The following is a 20,740-nucleotide window of genomic DNA, read 5'->3' as shown; positions in this document are numbered from 1 at the left end:
TGGTTAATGCTTTACTTCTGCATGGGAGGGAATAGACCTTTTCTCCCAGTTAGTCAGAATTTATTGATCGTCGTGTTTTGTCTTGTGCCGTTTAAATGTATTAATTTTCTTCCAGCACTTTCCTGGCACTTACATTTTATATTTAATTTTAATTAATTAGCTAAGGGAGCGAAAGGGAAGCGTGTGTGTGTGTGTGTCCGCGGACATAAGCCCAGCTCCAACCACTAAACCTCGTCCGTAATTTTCTCCTTTTGTTCTAATTTAATAAAACCAGCAGGGAAGGGAAACAGGTGCTGGGGGCTGACACCTCTGAGCCCACACACACACATAATCCCCTTTTGATCATCTAACTCCACTATTAGGGGTGGAAGACCTTTAGTTCCCATTTTCTGTATATAATATCTTCTTTATATTGATCCCGCAATTATTTAAAAGAAAGCGTCATCTCCTCCCACTTCTCCAAATAAGGCTATTTAGATGCTTTCCAGATGAGTGGAGGTGTGCTGAAACAGAGCTGACAGCCAAGTATATCACAGCCAACACCATCTTTCATTCGCTCTCTCCCCCGCTGCCCCCCTCCCCCCGGCACACACTTTCACCGTGTCTCTCCTCCAGTGATGAAGATTACAGACTATTATGGGCAAGGGATTAATTTGTAGCCAATTACAACCCAGTGCTAAATATGAATGCATAAATAAGATAGAGCCTTGCCTCTGTCTGTATGTGTGCGGGGGGAGGGCGGTGTGTGCAGGAGCGCCTGGGCAGCCTGGTGAGGATGATGAGAAGGAAGAAGGAGCAGCTGAGTGGAGGCTCTGAGCCGAGCATCACCTTGTGACTCCTGCCTCTCCCGGAGGCTGCCGGCCGGCCGGCCCCAGCGCAGCCCGGGGAGCTGCAGGCAGCGCTCGCCCCCGAGCCGAGCGGGGCCGGGGAGGAGTTTCCAGCTCAACTTCGCCGGGGGAAGGGGAGGGGGGGGGAGCAAGGCGGAGGGGGGGGGGGAGGGGGGGGGAGAAGTTGCAACCCAGAGGGGCTCTGCAAAGAGTCATGAATGTGAGCAGAGACAAGGTCGGTGACATCTCCATCCCGGCAGCGGCAGCCGCGGCGGTGACAGCCCCCGCAGCCGCGGCGGGCATCGGCGGGGAGCCCTGCGGCTTGCACGGGGAAGGCATGGACAGCCATGGGGAGCAGCGGCTGTCGGCCGGCGGCGAGCTGCCGCTCTACTCCTGCCCTGGAAATAGGGACAGGCAAGGGGACAACCAGAGCAACACCCCCGGACAAGAGGGGGCAGTGGCCGCGCTGCCCATGGTGCACAGAACCACCTCCTTCTCCGTGCTTGACATCCTGGACCCTAACAAATTCAACAGCAAGAGGAGGCAGTGCGCCGTCTTGTACAAATCGGTGGGCACCGACTTCACGCTGGGGGCGGAGGATAAGCCCGAGGACTCAGGGACGGAGCTGGCCGAGCAAAAGGCTCTCGCCGAAGATTTCGACACGTGCAAGAAGTCCGCAGACCTGATCAGTAAGTAGGTCTGGGGGCTCGCAGGCGCCCCCCCCCCCCCCTTCCCGCCCCCGCCATGGTGGGGGCTGCACTCAGCTCCCCCGAGGAAGGGGCTTGCATGCTTGTAAAGACCGCCGGTCCCCCGCCGGCAGCCCTGGGAGCAGCCGGCTCCCGGGGAAGGGCAAACGCTCCCTGCGCTGCTGCTGCGAGATGGCAAGAGGTGGGGAAGCGCGTCGGGCCGGGGGCCTGCCGGGCGGAGGGGCGGGCGCATCCCCCCGCGGCTGGCGGCGCGGCCCCGGGGCTCGGCACCGGCCGGGCTCGGCTCGGCGGGGGCACCCCGCGCTGTCCGACCTGCGCATCCCCGGGAGAGGCAGGATCGGTGCCGGGCCGGCTGCGTGGGGGAAGGATCCCGCCATCCTCTTCCTCCTCTCGGGAGGAGGCAGCCCTGGGTGCGAGCCCCCGCTCGGGCAAACTTGTTAAGCGGCTCCTGGAGCTGAGGCTGCGGCGGGCCCGGAGCTCCGGCCCCGGCAAGGCGAACCCTTCTCTCCGTGCCCCCACGCACCCCCTCCACGCGTGGGTCCCCCCAGGCATTTATGACTTTTATGCACCTTCTCTCCAGCCCCGCTGTCCCCGTCTCTTCCCCCCCGCAGCCTGCTGCCCGTTGCTCTGGGCGACAGATTCAATTTTCTCTTTCCTTTGGCTTTTTTTAGGACAAATCAGACTAATTGTGACAAAATGCTGGTTATCTCTGGAAAAACAATTAAATTCCTTCGATTACATTTAAGGTAAAATGTGCTTAGCAGCGTAAAGAGGCTGGATAATGGGGGAAATCGCCCCAGAGTGGCATGTAGGACTGCCTGGATCGATATCCTATTATCGAATTGTGCATATCTCTTTCAAGCACCTTGCAAACTCTTCCCTAACATCTAAATTATAGGGTCAAAATTCGGATAATTACTCGATTAAAACCTATTACACTTATTAGGGCTCGCTATTGATCGGGAATTGCATTCGACCCGAGCTCTAGATTGCTTTTTCTTTCTGGGCCCAAATATCCCAACTTTCTCACCTCTGAACACCGCGACTCGGGGGATAGCGGAGGGTTTCCGAGTAAAAGACGATAGCTGTGGGAAAATATCTGTTCTGTGTCCTGAGAGGAGGGAGAAGGGGCCGCTGGTGGCGGGGGATAAACTTCTCGGACAGGGAAAAATAATTTCTCTGCGTCTGGGGCGGGAGAGGACTCGAAGCTTTCTAATCCCGCCACAGCATGGCTCTTTCCATTAAAATTAGGCAGCGAAAGAGGTCTGGAATCTGCTCCAGCCCGAGCCTTACACAACAGAGGCATTTTTCATCTCTGCAGCAAAAAAGCAGGAGCGGGGCATTAACAGAATTCGGAAGAGATTTTTAAAAGCGGTGCGCAGCTGGGGTAATTATTCCTTTAAACTCATCTGACTTTTTGTCATACTAAATAGATCTGAGAGATCAGAAAGACTGACGAGGTCAGCCTGTGGCTAATCTCACGCTTTTATCTCCAGACAAGGAGAGAAATGCAACTCTATCCCTTCTCTAAAAATAAATATATTTGGAGGCATCTCGGAGCGGTGCGCTTCGTCTGCTGACAAGTGTCCCGGACACTTCGCACGTTCAGCTCTTCGGTCCTACCGCCTTAATATTATGGCAAGAGTCGCGAATAGAGCCAGGACTGCTCGAAAATCACGATACTTAATTCCTCCCTTTCCCCGCCGTGATTAATATTAGCTCAAGCAGTGGTTTCATTTAGGAGAAGTGTTCCGAAAAGTGGCTCTGGCCAGAAAAGTACCAACGCCCGGAAAATGCAAAGGCTTTCTGGTAAAAGGAGAGTGAAAACAGCGCTTGTCGCGCACCGCTCGTAAAACTCATCTACTGTTAAAAATAATAGTTAAAACTCCGTATTAAATTAACATTTAACATCTTCCAGAAACAAAATTGCAAGCCCAGCGTCAAGCCCCATCACCCGTCATATTCGCGCTGCATCTTTCTCTTTAAAGAAAATTGTAGGTGAGCTATGGCTGGGATTTCATAGAGTTTACTGGGGAGGAAGGAAAAAAAAAACCAAAACAAAACAAAGAAAAGAAATAAACTCTAAAAGAGCAGCTGCCCGCTCCCTGCCCGCTGCGCGGTCGGGCGCTGCGCGGCGGCGTTCGGCTCAGCCTCGGGGCTGCCCCGCAGCCGTAGCTACGCGCACTTTTTACGAACTGTTGTTGCACAAAATTACGCGCTGCAATTTGTAGCGGATTCTACAGGTTGCAAGCTGTTAGTCCGCACCCCCTGTGCGGGGCTGGGACAAACCCGGCGGGGCTCACTGCTGGGCGCGGAGGTCACTGCGTGTTCCGTGCGCCGATGTGAACGGAGAGATGGAAAGGATTCTTAATGAACCCCAAGTTATTAAGAGATATTTTCCGGGTGATAAGGATTACAATAAACTTCCCTGTCCCTCTTTCTCTTCGTGAGCCAGCCACGTCCGATGTTAGCTCGTCGAACAAGACACTTTTTAAGAGCACCCTTAATCGTATATACGGGCTGTCGGGTGTCCGGCGTTTAGGGTATGGACCGAGTTTGAGGTGCAATAGCGTGTTCAGTTTTTTTTAGGATTAAAACCAGCTCAAGCACGCCCGGGATAGGGGTGACAGATGAGCGTTTCGCTTTCTATCTGCCTGCCTCGGCGGGATAGGGGTGACAGATGAGCGTTTCGCTTTCTATCTGCCTGCCTCGGTTAACCAAGTTAAAGGAGCCCTTGATTCGGGGGTTCCCGGAGTTGCACCCCCGATGCAGGTGCGAGCGGAGGGAAGTTTAGAAGTGTTTAAAAGCACTCTAAGAACTCGAAAACCGCTAAAAGGAGGGTACCCGTGGGCCTCTGCTCCACGACCTGCCCGCGGTGCCTCCCGCGCCCCGCGCCCCTGCGGCGGGGGTCCCCGCCCGGCGACCCCCGAGGAGTCCGAGCCCCCGGCCAGGGTCAGGCTCTGCACTGAAAAACGCCATTTGCTTTCAGGCTTCATAATGACAGAACCGTCAGCAGAAGTCCAATAGCCTTAAATACCGGATAATTACCCTGTTCTCCGATGAAGACCCGCTAATTGGAGCGTAATATAAACCCAAATAAATTAAATGACCATTAACTAGTTTGTACATTACACAAAATGAGTTTAATTAAGTTTGTATCTGCTCTGCTAATCAATACAAGTATTTACTCCGCTTTAATACTTCCATCTCAGCGAGTGACAAGAGGTCAAACCAGGCGAGGAAACGGTTAAAAACGCCCGAGCAAAACCGGGCAAACCTCCCACCGACGCGGAGGTTCCGCTGCTAAAACTCTGACCAGCGATGTGACACCTCCGCTGCCGGCTGGGGACGGGCGTGGGGCGTGGGCCCCCCCCCGTTCCCTCCCCACAGCCCCCGAGCGGGTCGCGGGGGGCGCTGGCGGCGGGGGGGGGGGCGCGCCCCTATGCCAGCTGTCGCCAACGGTGGGCGGCGGGGAAGGGGCAGCGCTGGCAAAGCCTCCCCGGGCTGGGCAGCCCTTCCCCGGCCCCGCAGCCCCCGGGACGGCCTCGGAGGGGGCTCGGAGCCCCATCACGGCCGCTCCTGAGCGGCTCCTCGCCTTGTTCCCCCCGCTCCCAGCGCGTCCCCGACGCAGGGCCGGGGCGGGGGGGCCGCGCTCCCGCGTCCCCCTGTCCCAGGAGCAGCGGGGCTGAGTCTGCCCCACGGCGCGGCCGGTGTCCCCTCGCTGCCCCTCAGCCCGGGAGGGGCCCGGGGTCGGGACGGGGCGGGGGCTGGGTCCGTCGGCGGCGAGGCCTAACAGCGGCTGTCGGTTGCCCGCAGAGGACGGCGAGCTCTACAAGGCCGAGGACTGCGACCTCGACTACAGCAGCAGGCCGAGCCGCAGCCCCGACAGCGAGCTGCCGGACGACGAGGAGCTGTGCAGCGAGGAGAGCAGCAGCAGCAGCAGCAGCAGCAGCGGCGGCAGCAGCTCGGCGGCGCCCGGCGAGGCCGACCCGGGCCACCTCCACGCCGAGGCGGCCGAACCGGGCTGCGTCCCGCCCCCCCCGCCGCCGCCGCCGCCGCCGCCCCAGCAGCCGGCGGCGGGTCCCGGCGGGCCGCCGCAGAGCCAGCAGCAGGCCAAGCCCAAGCGGAAGCGGACGGGCTCGGACTCCAAGTCGGGCAAGCCCCGGCGGGCGCGGACAGCTTTCACCTACGAGCAGCTGGTGGCGCTGGAGAACAAGTTCAAGTCCACGCGGTACCTGTCGGTCTGCGAGCGCCTCAACCTGGCGCTCTCCCTCAGCCTCACCGAGACGCAGGTGAAGATCTGGTTCCAGAACCGCCGCACCAAGTGGAAGAAGCAGAACCCGGGGGCCGACACCAGCGCGCCCACCGGCGGTGGCGGCGGCGGCGGCGGGGCGGGAGGCGGGCTGGGCGGCGGGGCGCTAGCGGGGGGGCTCAGCCCCCTCAGCCACTCGCCGCCCATGGGCAACCCGCTCTCCATGCACGGGCCCGGCAGCTACGCCGGGCACCCCGCCGGCGGGCTGGTCTGCGCCGCCCAGCTGCCCTTCCTGCCCAGCCCCGCCGTCCTCTCGCCCTTCGTCCTGGGCTCGCAGACTTACGGCGCTCCGGCTTTCTACACCCCGCACCTATAAGCCCGACGCCCCTTCCTCCCCCTCCTCCTGCTGCTCGCCCCCCGGCCCCTTCCCGCTGCACCCCGCCGCCCCTCAGGGCCCGCCCGGCTCGGGCGCTCGGGGCGCCGGGCGGCTTCTCCCCCCGCCCCGAGAGGTGACAGCCACAGCCGCCTGGCAGCGACACCGGGGCTCCGGCCACCCCCAGCCCCCGCCCCGGCCCCCGAGCCCACTGCCCGCCATCATTTCTACGACCCTTTTTATATGCGATGTGTCCGGACGGCGCTTCTGAGGGGGGAGGAGGAGGAAAACCTCCCTCCCCCGTGTACATACGAGTAGATGTAAATCATCGTTACCTGTATTTTTATTTTCACCGTCCCTCGTTGCTATGTGGGTTGATTTTTATTATTTTTTGGGGGCTTCGTTTTTATTCTGGTCTGGCCACTCGTCAAAACTTAAAAAAAAAAAAAAAAGATTACGTACCCATTTGACTCTCAGGGTAAAACAGAGAACTATCGGTCCTGTCCCTCGACACTGCCGAGGCAACGATGCGCCGCTGCCTCCCGTGACCTCACGGTGACGACAGATTTTTTTTACATACGTCACTCTGCAACGAAACCCGACCCTGGAGGAGCCGCTGCGGACGGGCGGGGCGGGGGGCCGAGGGGGCGGCTGCTGGGGCGCGGGGTTGGGGTTTTTTTTACGTTAAACAGTTCTGTATATTTCTGGTTGTTACAAAAAAAAAAAAAGTTTTAACTTTATAATTAATGTATAAGGTATGGGAGTAATGAGCAAGAGATGATACGGAAAGCACTTTGTTTGCTAAACACTTTAAATCAATCAATAAACTTTAAGGAAACGGCGGCTTCCCGTGGTGCTGAGTCCTGGGTTTCTGCTGATTTGGTGCCTAACAAGTTTCCTCTGGAAAACGCCTGGCTCATGAGGCGTTTGGAGGGATGTCTTGCAGCATCTTTTATTCGTTTCGTTTACTCTGAGAGCGTATTTCTTAGACGCAAATAGCCTTTGTTTCTGAGTTCCCTTGTTTGCATTTTCTTAATTGACTTTGCCGATTGCTGTTGTGCAATATTAAGACAAAAAAAAATCTTTTTATTTTTCTTGTATAGAATTCGCCATCTCTCCTGTGTTGCCGCAGACCGGGAGTCTGATATTTTGGATTTATGTAAATTCAGCAAATCGTTTCTTTCATCCAGATTCCTCCACTTTAAAAAAGAAATTAATCTTTCCATCCCCTTTCCCCTAATTACTTTAAAAGAAGTATCAAAGGCACTCTGTTATAAACCTTACCTTATTATATTTTTTCTTAATTTCGAAGAAAAAGTCTAGAACCGCTTTGAGCACCCCGAGCTGGCTGCGGCTGTGAGGGTGCCGGGGACGCTGCGGGGACGCGTTTCTCCCGGTTCTGCACTCCCTGCGTGGGCCCAGGGAACAGCTTTCGCTTCCCACTAGGTTTTGTTTTTTGTGTCCCTCTCCCCCTTTTTTAAATTTTTTTTTCCCCTAGAATTTTAACGTCCCCCTTCCCAGGGGTAATCTTAAGAAACCGGTGTTTTCCGGAGCGATTTTGGGGAGCAGAGAGGGGATGAAGGCTGCGCACCCGTCCCCCGCTGCCCGACGGCCAAAGTACTCGGGCTCGGCTGCCCCGGCTCCCCCGGCTTCCCCAGCTGCCCCCGGCCTGGGGCAGAGGCACCGCGCCCGGCCCGGCGCTCCGCAGCCGCCTCCCGCTCCCGCACACCCGCTGTAGGAAGAACTCAGCTGTTGTGGAAAGAAAATCTGCAGGGATGGCTAATGCTACAGATGCGCAGACCCACGCATGGACAGCGGATGCGCAGTCCCACGCAGGGACAGCGGTTTCCAGGGTGCGGGTGGGTGCGGGAACAGAGCAGGGATGCTGCGGGCTCCGCTCCGGGTGCTCTTCCCACCTCGTTTAGAAGCTTGCAAGTGCCAGGAGTCTGGAACCAGACTCATTTGCATTTGTGAAAATAAGAACCTTTACGATAAAAGATGCTCTGAAGAGAAATTTCAGGGCAAGCATTATAAGTAGTGCTTGGAGCACAGCTCTGCGCGGCTTTTACTGGCAGGAGAAGACCAGCTCAACTGGGAAACGGATACTCGGGAGACTCTTCCACACTAAAACTAACCCTTTGCTGACCAGGATTGAGCAGGTGCTAGTAGCAGCTGAACGGTTAGCTCAGATGGGACACGACCCAGCTTAATTAAGAGATAATTCAAACCCTGCCCGCACACCAGGAGCTGCGAACGATTCCCCCAGGCGGAAAATAATTCAGCTCCAACAGGGAGCTGCTCAGAGCTTCTGAGTAGATGATTTTCCTACTCCAGGTCAGTTAGCATCCTGCCAGTGAAACCTGTTCATGTGAGTATTATTACTCACAGCTGTTGGATGAAGGAGTCAGTTAGCCTGAGATTCCTAGTCATTAAACTCGATTTAACAAGGCTCCTCACATTTTATAGCAGTGCTGAAAACAGAGCCACAGGTATCTTTCTCAGCAGAGTTTAGGAAGTTATTGATAATCCTTGCTCGAATACCTCATCTGGACGTCTAGGCTCACAGAAGTCAAGAGCAAAACTGCAGAGCCTCAGCCATAGCGCATGTCTCTTGTGGTGCGCAGGCCATGCGGCAGCCCAGGGCAAGCTACGGTCCCGTTGGTCACAAGATACGGTCTGTATGCAGAGGCTGTTTAAGTATCAGCACCAAAGAGCTAATTCAGACGATGCTCCCTGGACCATGCATGGCTCTGCAGCTGGTTTGTGGTGTTGGGTCAGGCTGCACGGTCACAGACTGGCCGGGGAGAGGCCTGGTGGTGTCAGCACAGGGCAGCTCTTGGGAGCATCCCTGGTCTGAATGCTCCACACCCCGTGTGCTAAAGCTGGATGCTCTCACCTGCCTGAACGTCCTAACTCTGTCATCTGTGTTCCTGCCCATTGGTACTCTGGCTCTCTAAGAGACTGAGACAGGGCTTGATGCAGCAATTTGAGGTTATCATACTAGATAGCCATAAAAAGCCCCCAAAGCCCCCAACACTGACCCCATATGGCCCCTACCTGATGCTGCGCACTGCAGGCAATGCTCTGCGCTCCTGCACCGAGCTTGTTGGAGGGATTGCAGCTCATTTTCAGTGAGTCATCCGTGGAGCAGAGACCCCGGTGCAGTGTAAGTAGAATCTACTGACAGAGGGAAAGACGATTATGACACAAGCAGGAGGTGTTTTCTCTGGTTCATTCTGTGAGTTAATTTTTTCTAATTACTTCATTATTCATTCATAAAATTCAGTCTTGGGGGATTCAAACTGCGGAACGCATTCAAGAGAACATTTAGCAAAGCATTTGCCAGAGGACAAATTCTCATCTCAGATACACCCAGCCACACATTTGGAGTCTGAGTCAATATTTTCAAGTAGACGTTTTTGGCACGTACCAAAGATGATCTGGAGCATCAGCATATTTTTGTACTAGTTCCCATGAAGTCAATGTTAAATCCAAGGGTGCAAGCCTGCATTAGGGAGAAATGATTCAGCCATTAAATTCATCTTGCCATTGTTCTCTATATGAATGAAAGAGTTAAAAAGAAGAGGAAACTACATCTATTTTACTTCAATTATTTAACGTACACCGCACAAGTTCCGGTTGTTCACGTTCACTGAATAAACAGCACTAAAATGTCTTATAATTGAAATAACAGGAAAAAGCACAGAAATACAGATGGATACATTCCAAATGATTGGGAGATAGCTGAAAATATCTCAAAATATCTTGTGTCATTGCTTACATACAACGGTCATTGATGCTATACCAAATCATTGGAAACCAGTGCCCTATATCATCAACCCTCCAAAATTTCTTGGTATTATTTCCAGTTGAGCAGGGAACGTGGGTTTAGTGAGCCACTTTTTTAGATGAATTCTTCAGTTTTTTTCACATGTATTGGAGGCCTTCTGTTTCAGACTGAACTCAGTCATGTTTTGTGTTTCTATTCTTATATTACATAAGCAAAATATCAAAAATACGGTCTTGACTGTATGAATTTAAATTGATTTCCCCAAAATACACCATGGTGTCTGCTTGTAGTCTGCTGTATTGGCAAATATCCATGAACTCCTGTATTACACGTATAAAAATGTATTGCTCAAATGCAGATGTATTAAAATACTCAACAGAACACGATTTTACAATGTCTGGGCAGATCTTCAGGTTCTGCCTTAAAGAGTAAGCAAATATGGTTGTCATAGAGCCTTTTTTAAGAGCAAGTAAAAAAAAGATTTTCTATGAAATTGGAAGATTTGTCAGACTCTGGGAGGTAAACCAAGGCACAGGTCAGAGCAGACGCTGAAGATGAAGGGGCCAGGCATGTAAACACACGGGATCCTAATCAGTTTGTCTCACAAAGTGGGTTTACCTAAACAGTTTACATACGTAAACCACATTCTTCGACTGGTGCTTCCCCTCCCCCCCCCTACTGTTCTGAAGCACACGCTCACATTACACAGATGTCTCAGGTGGACAGAATGATGGTTGTCACAGTGAAAATAACCCTGACAGTAAGAGCTCTTTCTACTTTCCTGATGCTGTCTGGCAGAGATGTGAATTCATCTTACAGAATAAGCTTCAAAGCAGCTCGGGAGGTTATCACAGCCTCAGAAAACTAGAGCTGCTAAGTCTGCAGTGCCCAATCAGGAGAAATCCTGTGGATGCTGGAAATCCTGTGGATGCAACCTGTATCAACAGAGAAACACCAAGGACACAGAGGGCGAATCATGGTCAGGGCCCAAAAGTCTGGACATTCAGGGTCAGGCAGTATCTGTATATGATTTACTAAGTTAATCTCATTACATGGCAAATCTTCAGCTAGCTGAAAGTAGCTAGCTCCACCCAAAGCACTAGGCTTTTTATTTTAAAATACACTTTTTATACTTTCTTCTCTGTAATGTTACAAATCAGAAACATTTTACAATGATAATAAAGGAGGGATGACACCACAGCAAAGAACTGCAAGTCACAGAAATATTATTGTGGGATGATGACTGACACAGTAAAGATTCACCCTCTTTGGTAAACTTCTGCTTTTTCAAGAGAAGGAAAATAAATCTACTAACCTTAGTACAAGTATCTTGAATGTTGCTCATTTTCTTTCTTTTTTTTTTTCCCTCTTTCTTTCTTTTTGCCCATAACCACATACATACATCACAAGAACTTGCCCTGGACGTAAAGGGACTCTTTCCTGCCTTTCCACGCTTAACCTAGGTAGGGTGACAAGCTTTATTTCCTCTGCCTCCGTCCCCAGAGACTGCATAAGGGGAAGAGAAGCGTGGGAAGAAAGCACTCGGATGAGCTGCCGCTAGGGCTTCTTCAGCTCCTTCTGTTGACCAAGAATTTGTAGTAGCAAGCTGCACTCTCTATGACCTGCTAAATATTTTGAGATTTGCAATTAAGAATGCTCTTTGGGCCTTAAAGCACCAGCACTATACCTTGTAGTGATGATTCAGAGTGAAAAACTGTGTTTGCTTTGAGCACGCTCTGCAGCATACCCGATCACTCTCCCATTTGCTGCTTCTGCTTCAGTACTGGTGAAAATAAACACTCAGGCACACGTGGAGGCAACATCTAATTTCAGCCCTAGTAAAAACGTGTGGCAGACTCTCCTCCCGGTGCTGCTAGCCGTCAACTGCCAAAAATACTATTACAAAAATGCAAAGATATCCAAAAGCAATTTCCAAACAAGCAGAATCATATATTGTATTTCCATATACCTTTTATAGTGCGCGAGGATAAGAGTGGCTCCATAATGGCATTATAAATATAGCAAATTAATGGTGGATGCAATGCCAACACCTTGTCATTATGCAAATTGGAATGTCGGCAGAAATGGTTATTCAACAATCCCTTTCAAAGCAACCAGACGCCTAATGCTGCTCATTACATCTAAACTAATTAGCACCACATTTAAACGATTTTAATAAGCTTTTTCCTTAACCCCTTGACAGAGGGGATTCCTGATGCTAATGCAAAAACATACAAGCACTTGGTACAGAAGAGCCAGGGTTTTGCTCAGGGCGCTGACAGGCAGAAAAGCAAGGGGAAGTCTACCCAAAAAGCCCAATGACAATATTCAAGTAACAGACATTTAAGGACGAAGAAACAGATTGCAGTGGAGTGAAGCCCAGTGTAGTTTGCCCAGGCTGTGGTGCAGCCCATCACCACACACCCACCACCATGCCCCACTCCCTGCACGGCAGAGCCCGCTCCCAGATGGCTCTCCTGAGCTGGTACTGCATTTAGATTCTGTACTTCCCGGACTGAGCTAATAGGAAAGGCTCAACAAGGACATGGATTAATTTCTTTCTTCACTCGATCAGCTTTGAAGGAGATAAAGAAGAGGGAAAGCATCAACTCAGAAGCATGAGTAATTAATAGCACTCGCCCTTCTTTTCCTTCAGGGGCAGCATCTGACTCCTGCAGCTGGAAAGGCAGTAGCTTTGTCCCACGGGTCACCATTTGTCCAGCTGACAGGCAGACCCAGCTCCACATGTATTTTTTAGAGGATGTGCCAAGTTCTGGGATCTTCAGCATCTCTCCCAGCTGAAGGGGTCACCAGTGGTGCTGGATGGGGAGGGTCCAGACTGGTCTCGATCTAGGCTGCTGCTCTGGGGCCTTAGCCTCTGTCAGGGTTCCCAGCCTTTTGCTTAATTCCTCCAATTTCTGTAGAGGATTGTGTAATGGAAAGGTCCATCACCACATCCATTTAAGAGGGATGCTCCTAGGGCTCTGCATGTACAAACAGGCTCCAACATCTCTCACTAGCCTTTCACCATCTTTCTCTGTAGCCTTCCTCTGTACCCTCATCCCACAGCCCGTCGGGCGTTCAAGGGCTGCACTGATAGGGCACAGTTGCACCGCCTTGGGCCAGGCTGCTGTGAAACCAGCTAAACTATGAGAGAACTAACTAGGTTCTCCGCCCTGAGCCCTCCAGCTGGCTGCAGGGGAATGGCATTTAGCTGGAATCCTGTGCCTGAGCTGCGGTGTAGGTGCTGCACTCAGCTTTGTCCCTTACCAACCCTCCCCCCTGATCCTTCCTTACTGACTTGGCTCCAGACTTGCCTGTTATCTTGGCGGACTTCCAGGTAACCTGCGGACTGCTGGCTGGCTCTGTTACTATTACCGAGCTCAGTTTTTTTGTTTGGGTGCTGTGGGATGGTGCCCCTTGTCAGGAAGGCCACTGTCCTTTCTGTTCTCATCTTTTTGCTCCTGGCTCACCTCTCCCTGACATCCAGAGTCTCTACCCTGTTTTTTCTTTCTCACCTTGCTATAGACTTGACTCACTCCACACTCCTGGCACTGTGGGGTTTTCCTTGGGCACTGCTTGGGGCAGAACTCCCTTTCATAATTCCAGACACAAATTCCAGTGTTATTTTCATCCAGGAACAGGATGTTAATTGTTTTGGTTTTATTTAAATGTAGCTGTCCCAGTGCACCCCAAAACTGGGATATACAGAGAAACTGATCTATAGTAGTTATCAGAATAACACTCTTCTTAGGCTTTGGTGTCTAAGAGGTCCTAAGCTCCTTTAGCTGGTGAGGGAGCTCTTTCCATGAAAGTCAGTGGTGTTTTCAGTGGTAGGTGTCTAGGGGATGAAGACCCAGATACAGCCCTCCCTTGCCCCACTCTGGGCACTGTAATCTGGAAGCTGGTTTTTTTGTTTTGGTTTTTTTTTTACCTTCTGTCCAGTCTCCTACATGAAGTGTTTCTAGCTCCACTGTGGTTCAGTTTCAGTTCCCACAGAAGAACGGGTGATAGAAACTATTTCCTCTCAGCGCTCTTGCACTTAAGTCACCTGTGGCTTGGGTGACTTCTTGAGGCTGTCACCTCTTAGGCTGAGAAGGGACCTGGAACTCCACCTCACCTGAATGTCTGCTCCAGCATGACAGCTATTCTGTGCACTATGATTGTCACTGCCTGTTTAAAACCAGTGATTTTGTTAAAGGTATATGGTTGGTGGGTGTTAGGCAAGGTGTGAAAACACATGCCATGCCAAGTCTTACCAAGTGCTTGTACAATTCTTTCCCTGGGTCTCATTAGGCTCAAGCAAGAGCTCTGAGCCAATGCAGCTCATGGCAAGTACAGACCCTTAGGGGCCCAGGAAACTTAAACCATACCTTGGATTTGTGCACCTAGACCTTCTTTAGGCCAGTTTGCAGAAGGTCCCTTTCCATCCTATTTGCTATGATCCATGGTCAGACTACACTGTACAGGCAGGATGGTTTCCTATATGGTATTATCATTTCAAAAGGCGTGGTTTTAAATGACCAATTTTCATCACTTACATACTGCTGTAATATCCAGATGTCCTTACCTTTTCTGATGCATAACCTACCAAGACATTTCATTATTAAAACCATTAATGTGTTTAACAGCACTGGACAAGCTACAAACACAGTTGAGGTAACAATCAGGTATTTGCAGTGTTGAGTGTTAGAGACCACCAGATGGCTACCTTGGCCCAACTATTTTGATACATGCCGAGTTGAGGGTTTTGCTGGCTGGGTTCCTGAGATTCCATACTACTTCTTGCTTGGGGCTAGTTAGCTCCTTATAATTAGGAACATACTTATCATCCATTTCCACAGCCACTTTAAGTGGAAAAGGTTTATATTTCTTTTGTGGAAAGCAAAAAATATATTTTTTTAAAACAATGTCCACTTTGAAACTCACTGATGTCCTCCCCAGCCTGCAAACTGTTTACATGGCATGATGCACCATCCATGCAGAACTGCTTACAAATCCTGCCTCTTTGTCTTGCTTCCAAAACCCCCAATTCCCCTCCAAATAAACCTTTAAAACATAATTTATGAGAGCTTTGGAGAGTTACAGTTTTCTAATAGAATTCTTCAGCCAGTTCTGGATTGCTAAAGCCAAGCCTCAAGTAAGTTTAGAGAAAATGACATTGCAAGGTATTGTGAAAAAGAGGAGTATGGACTTACCATCCTGCCTCAGTAACTTCAGAGGGGATGTGCTGAAGGATTTTTGTTTAGAAGCCCTGCTCACAAACTCCATACCAAGGTCATTTATGTCACCAAGTGCTTTGTATCAGAAGGCCAGACCCCTCACTCCAAAGGGCACTACATTCATACATGCTACAGTCTCTTCCTTCCAGGCTTTTACTTCCCAGATACAACCGTGTGCTCAGGTAAGAACAACCAGATAAGTCTTTACTTTCAGCTCTTGTCTTACCACTCAGCACTAGTTATAAAAGGATGACCCGGATGCGTTAGCACAGCTCACTTCAGCTCAGAGTTACCATGTCCTTTTAGAAGTACAGAATATTCAACCTGTATTACAACTATTCACCTTAACACTCTAGAGGTCAAATCATCCAAGATGTTTAGGTACCCAGGAATCACATGCGATATCCCCAATGAGCAGAAGTATGTTATAGTACAATTGCAAAAGCATTTGAGCAAGTTATAAAGACTAAAACACAAGCAGAGATTACATGAATGAAACTTGTATTTTATTTCTTTTTCCCCAGAAGCCCTGAGGACAAGAGTAGAAAAGTGCTAGCAGAAATGTCAGACAGACAGTTTAACAGCTAAGATGACTGAAAAGCTGGTGAGCTCAGAGACCTCAAATTTGTCAATTGCCACAAGTAAAGCGATGCACAAAGCGGTGTGGTATATATAAAAGGTAGCTTGATTTATTTTGAAGTTAAAAAGACTTTTATTTAATGAAGGCATGCTGGACCTTTAGAGATAGATGCCTTTTTAAAAATTTTCTTCCAGCGAGCTACAGATGAACCCAGGAAAAGGAGAAAGTTCCCAAAATCCTTGGAACTATATCCGACCAGATCTAATGAGAATGCTGAAGTGGCAAAATTCAAGACCTGCGGTGTGTATATATGCTGAATTGCCCCTGTAGAGAAATAATTTGATTAAATGAGGCCATAATTAACATAGCAGAGGAAGCATGGGTTTCTCAAACACTGGATACATGCTGATAAGAGCTATCCTAAAGGCAGTGCTACAGAAGATGTGTTCAACACCTTCTCCTATGGAGGGTCAATGGTCTTTCTTGCTTCAAGGCAGAAAGAGGAGGAAAAAAAAGTTGCATCCAAGTGGGTATATTCCCCACCTGACATGGAAAGTTCTTACAACAAAACCAAAACAAAAATTGAAGAGCTTTAAAAAAAAAAGTCATCACTAACCTGGCCCAAAATCCATGCACCTGTGTCAGTCAGCTATCTCCAAGTCACTTGCTGGGAAACCTCAATTCTGCAAATTCTCTTTCTGCATGACAGAGGTTTTTCTAAACACCTTTTTGAATGTGTGTGTTTAATAAAGAAAGGGGGAGAGCATATAGATCACATGGTAGGATCAGGTTTAACTGGTAGATTGGACACACTAGTCCAGAGAAGTTTCACCCAACAATTCTAGAACCGATGTGACTAAGTAGCATCATTAATGAAGCATTACTTACTAAGCACACTTCTTTCTTACAGTTTTCTATCATTTCCTTTTACAATCTCAGTCTTTGTGTTTATTTTATTTTACTGAAGGCCCAAAAAGGGAACTCTATGGGTAAAGTGTGCCTACTGTTTGCCAGAAACTTTTTATTGCTGACATCTTATGTCCACAGCAAAGTAGGGTTAAGCATCATTTTGCAACTCTTTTTACAGGGGAGGGGGGGGGAAGAGAAAACATGTCTTCAATGAACACCTTTAGCCTGTGCAGGCTCAAGAATCTCTGGATTAGTGGTACAGTGACCTTTGTGGCTCTTTTGAATGCTAATCTCCAAGATCAAACAGTTTCATTTAGGCTGTTCTGGGATCCCAGCAACCAATGACCTGTATTACATTCAAACGTGAGGGGTTTTGTTTGTTGGCTGCTTTTTGGTTTTGGGTCTTTATCCTTCATAAGAAAATAATAAGAAATAATAGGCAATAAAATCAGTTTAAAAATCATCAACTGACCTGATGGTGAACTTGGTTTGCTCTTGTCTACATTTTCACTTAAAGCCTTCACTGACAAGTTAGCTAGACTGACAGTAGAAGTAGCTTTGCTTTCCAGTGCAGTAGATATCTTCTGAAGTTCTGTCTATTATTTTATTTGTGGTAGCTTAGAAGTGTATCTTCTAAATGTCTGTGTTTGAGAAGGAAACTGTCTTCCAAACTGCAGAGCTCTTGCAAGATAAACTATCAAGATTCAGCATTAATTGGTTTTCTAAGCAATGCTTGTGCAAGTCAAAAGGTACTTGGCAGAACTTTAAATTAGCTTTTGTCTGAGGTGATCAAAAGCTACATGGAGGATTTGAATTTTCTCCTTTTTTAATTCTTATAGTCCCTTGATGCATAAGGAAACACCTCCAACAGGTGACTAAGCCAGTGCTGTAGAGAATCCATTTAATTTGTATTCAGTGTTTTATTGAAGACTTCTGCAGTTCACTTTGAAATTGCTTTTCAAATGCTCTGTCCTCCTTGATAGTCTGGATTTCCTTCACCCACAAAGCTGTATAAAACCTTGCAAAAGCACAACTAGTCAACATTTGGTTCGCTCTGCTTAAGACATGACTATAGCCAACAAAACAGGTTTGGGAGAGCTGGGTAAGCACTCAACCAAGAACAAACTACACTACATCCAGCTGCTTGATCTCAGCATGCACATTAACTCTCTGGAGTCAGAAGAGTGTAGATGCTTGTGTTTATACCTGGATCCTTAGATCCACCCTCAGGCTTAAGTCTGATGTAATTTTAACCAATTCAAGCCAGACAGTTCACTAGTACAGTATGCCACTTGAACAATTTTTAAAACTTCATACTTTCACTCTGTACTGGAGCTTTTTGGTGTCAGCTAAACAGCAGCACATGCTGAGTATCTCTACAAACTTCCACAAAATGCTTTCCAGATATAATTCTGAAAGATACTGGGATACCATCTTGGGAAGACTAGAAGCAGACCAGGATGACCTTTGTCATTTCAGCTTCTCTATTGGTGCCACAGCTACCAGGTTTGAAATAACTCCTGGATTTCAGTTTGCTAAAATCCAGCTGCACTCCATTCATTATCTGAAGGCATCTGTTGATTTGGATTATTTTCTTGAGTGTGCACGCAACAGGTCTTTAATAGTACTGCAGGAACCACTGTGCTACTTGATGTGGTACACTTTCTAGAATAGTAGGCTGAGCAAATACTCTGCGTGTTGCCATCTCTGGTAGAAATCCAATTGTTTCTAGGGCATCTTCTTTCTGAAGACATGAAAGTGGAGGCAAATTACAACACACATGTTGGCAAAGGAGGTATAAATTACATGAGTCCCTTTGGAAGGAAAACAAAAACAAAATCTGAATGTTTTACCCAGAGTATGTACAAATCATAAAACATGCTCTATTTTATGTACATTGCAAATAAATATCAACTTGTTATATGCATTCCATTCTGTATCACATCTTTGCCAAAATTACTGTTCATTATCCAGTAAGTTAAAAGATGAAAATAATTCAGAAAACCACTCCACTAAAAATGCACCTAGTGCACTATTTTAGTATAAATATGAAGATCTGTGAGAAAGTTTTTGTGCAGTTGCACTCTTCTAATAAAATGAAGGGCAAATTTGTTTAGCAATTTAATTCAGTGCATAGTTAAACTGGTTGGCAAACTTCTCATGCTTTCTTTGATCCATTCGGTTCATTGCTTTCACCACCCGTTTCACAGCACCTCTGAAAGAGAAACAAAAAATAATAAAAACGATTATGTTGATTCTGCACAATCATCTCAGAGAATGTTTATGAGTGTTGGGGGGGAAAAAATGAACTATGATTAATCACTACCAGGCTTCTGAACCCTGCACTGATGAGGCTGAACAAATTTGTCTTGTTAACTAAATTAGCTGCAGCAATACAAATAGTTTAATTCAGCAATGATTTTATTAACAGGAGTAAACAAATTAAAATCTTTCAGTTTAATGGCTGTGCATTCCACCCTCCTAGCATTATTTCTGTTAGTCACACATAGCAAGTTTGATTTTCAAAAGCACTTAACTGCTCTTGGGGAAAAAAAATAACTATAAGTATCTAACAGGCCCTAAAAGCCTTACAAAATCCAACCTGCAGAATCTAGCGTGCTTTTGTGAGAGAAGGGCTTGCTGTTCCATTCACATAACTAACCCATGTAGCAACTTTCCTTTCACAGGTTGTTAAAAACCCACTTCATTGGCTGCGGGCAGAGTAAGACACTTGCTCACAGCAGCAGCAGCCCCATTCCTGAGCAGCAGCTATTTAATCCACAAGCACACCACTAGTTTGGGAAGATGCCAGAGATTGCCATGTATCTCTGTGCAGAGAGATAGATTACTGCTGCAGAACAGCTAAGTGCTTAGAGTTTAGCATAGTCAGGACAGTATGTCCAATACCTCACTCTTACATCAAGTGGAATGGGATCTCTGCTACCTCGTGATGGGCAAGCATTCGAGCCCTCTGCAGTGCCCGCTGTGCTTCAAGAAGGTTCTGGTGTGTTCTTCAGATTCAGAAAGGAAATAAAGGTACTAACTTTGGAGCTCTCAAGCTTTCTGGTGCTTCTGGATCTGATGAGGGTTAGCCCTCATGTTGCTGCTCTTTATTTGCTGCCATTGTTGCCTCCTAGTAAAGATGGTGCCCAGGGCTTTCTCTCCTTTTGGGAGTGACTGCTATGCTTTTGAACTGCATTATTTTCCCCTTCACAATCTTTTGAGTGGAGATCACACAGTTAAGGTTTTGAGGGTGAAGAAAATGATTCCTAGACAGCATGAAGAGGAACAGGAGATTCTCATAAAAGGCATAGAGAGTGCAGGCATATGTACCCTTTAACTGGTAAGGCAGAAGAATGGGTTCATGATTGCAGAAGGGTAAGGAAACAGAAGAAAGGCAGCACTACAAGTCAAAAGAATGCTCTGCTGTGTACATCTGCCCCACAGAAACTTACACAGTGGCTGCTGTGTACAGCTGAGTGCATCTTGCCTAGGGAATTTTGTTCTTTACTGAATTGTAGGGTTCCCATTTTTACTGGTTACTCTAGATGCCTCTAGCCAAAAAGCTCAGAAATCTGTGGCTGGTATTTGCAGGTGTGCTTATATGTCACCCTGCCTCTATTTATGAAGAGGGAAGATACCTCCTAACACTGCTCTGTAAAGAACCTGGACGCTCTGCCAAGGCAGGAGGTACGCCAGCTAAGGGCTTGGTTTGAGGGACTATCTCTCATTTAAGAACATGGCACTGACTGATGTTTTTGGTTTCTACATCAGAAACGAGGTTCCCAAGTTGCATCGCACAAAGTGGATGGTTTCAAGTCTACTGCTGTTAGACTCTACGTTGTTACAGCCTGCCTTTTATCACTTCTAAGGATGCTGCAGGCTGTGCAGTAGAATGAAGACAAAACATCCTGGTAGTGTGCACCAGCCTTTTTCAGAATTCAGGGCCTACACACTGTTCCAGCTGTGCTCCTGTGGTTATCTCAGAGACAAGAGGCAAGTTGGCTTCTGTTTTATCTAACTGCTCTCTGTAACAGCTTCATTTCAAAAGCCATTTTGAAACATCTGAAAACAGAGGAT

The 20,740-nt window shown here is 48.4% G+C and overlaps 2 protein-coding genes and 1 long non-coding RNA gene across 4 annotated transcripts in view; 2 read left to right on the top strand and 1 right to left on the bottom strand.

Moving 5' to 3' along the window:
* LOC308054367 overlaps positions 1-20,740 on the top strand; it is a 360,286-nt gene that overhangs the window by 262,239 nt on the left and 77,307 nt on the right. The gene's annotated exons all lie outside the window — the stretch shown is intronic.
* NKX1-1 (NK1 homeobox 1) lies at positions 961-17,363 on the top strand. The gene is made up of 2 exons (XM_080367047.1): positions 961-1,516; positions 5,351-17,363. Exons 1-2 carry the CDS (start codon positions 1,042-1,044, stop codon positions 6,160-6,162), a joined length of 1,287 nt encoding a protein of 428 aa, XP_080223173.1. The 5' UTR covers positions 961-1,041; the 3' UTR covers positions 6,163-17,363.
* UVSSA (UV stimulated scaffold protein A) overlaps positions 15,656-20,740 on the bottom strand; it is a 58,479-nt gene continuing 53,394 nt past the window's right edge. For both annotated transcript variants that reach the window (XM_080366750.1, XM_080366751.1), the window contains exon 13: positions 15,656-18,875. In XM_080366750.1, the coding sequence (XP_080222876.1) occupies positions 18,782-18,875 (94 nt within the window). In that variant the 3' untranslated portion in view covers positions 15,656-18,781. The remainder of the gene's footprint in view (positions 18,876-20,740) is intronic.

This window comes from Falco punctatus (genome assembly GCF_963210335.1).
Source record: "Falco punctatus genome assembly, chromosome: 1".
Classification (NCBI taxonomy): Eukaryota; Metazoa; Chordata; class Aves; order Falconiformes; family Falconidae; genus Falco; species Falco punctatus.
This window is presented reverse-complemented; position numbering and strand designations above follow the sequence as displayed.

What these genes read in the sequence shown, in the direction of transcription:
- NKX1-1 (XM_080367047.1), top strand. Translation starts at nt 1,042, where the DNA reads ATGAATGTGAGCAGAGACAAGGTCGGTGACATCTCCATCCCGGCAGCG. An exon ending in GAAGTCCGCAGACCTGATCA is followed by an intron (nt 1,517 to 5,350) that starts GTAAGTAGGTCT and finishes GGTTGCCCGCAG; the next exon opens with AGGACGGCGAGCTCTACAAG.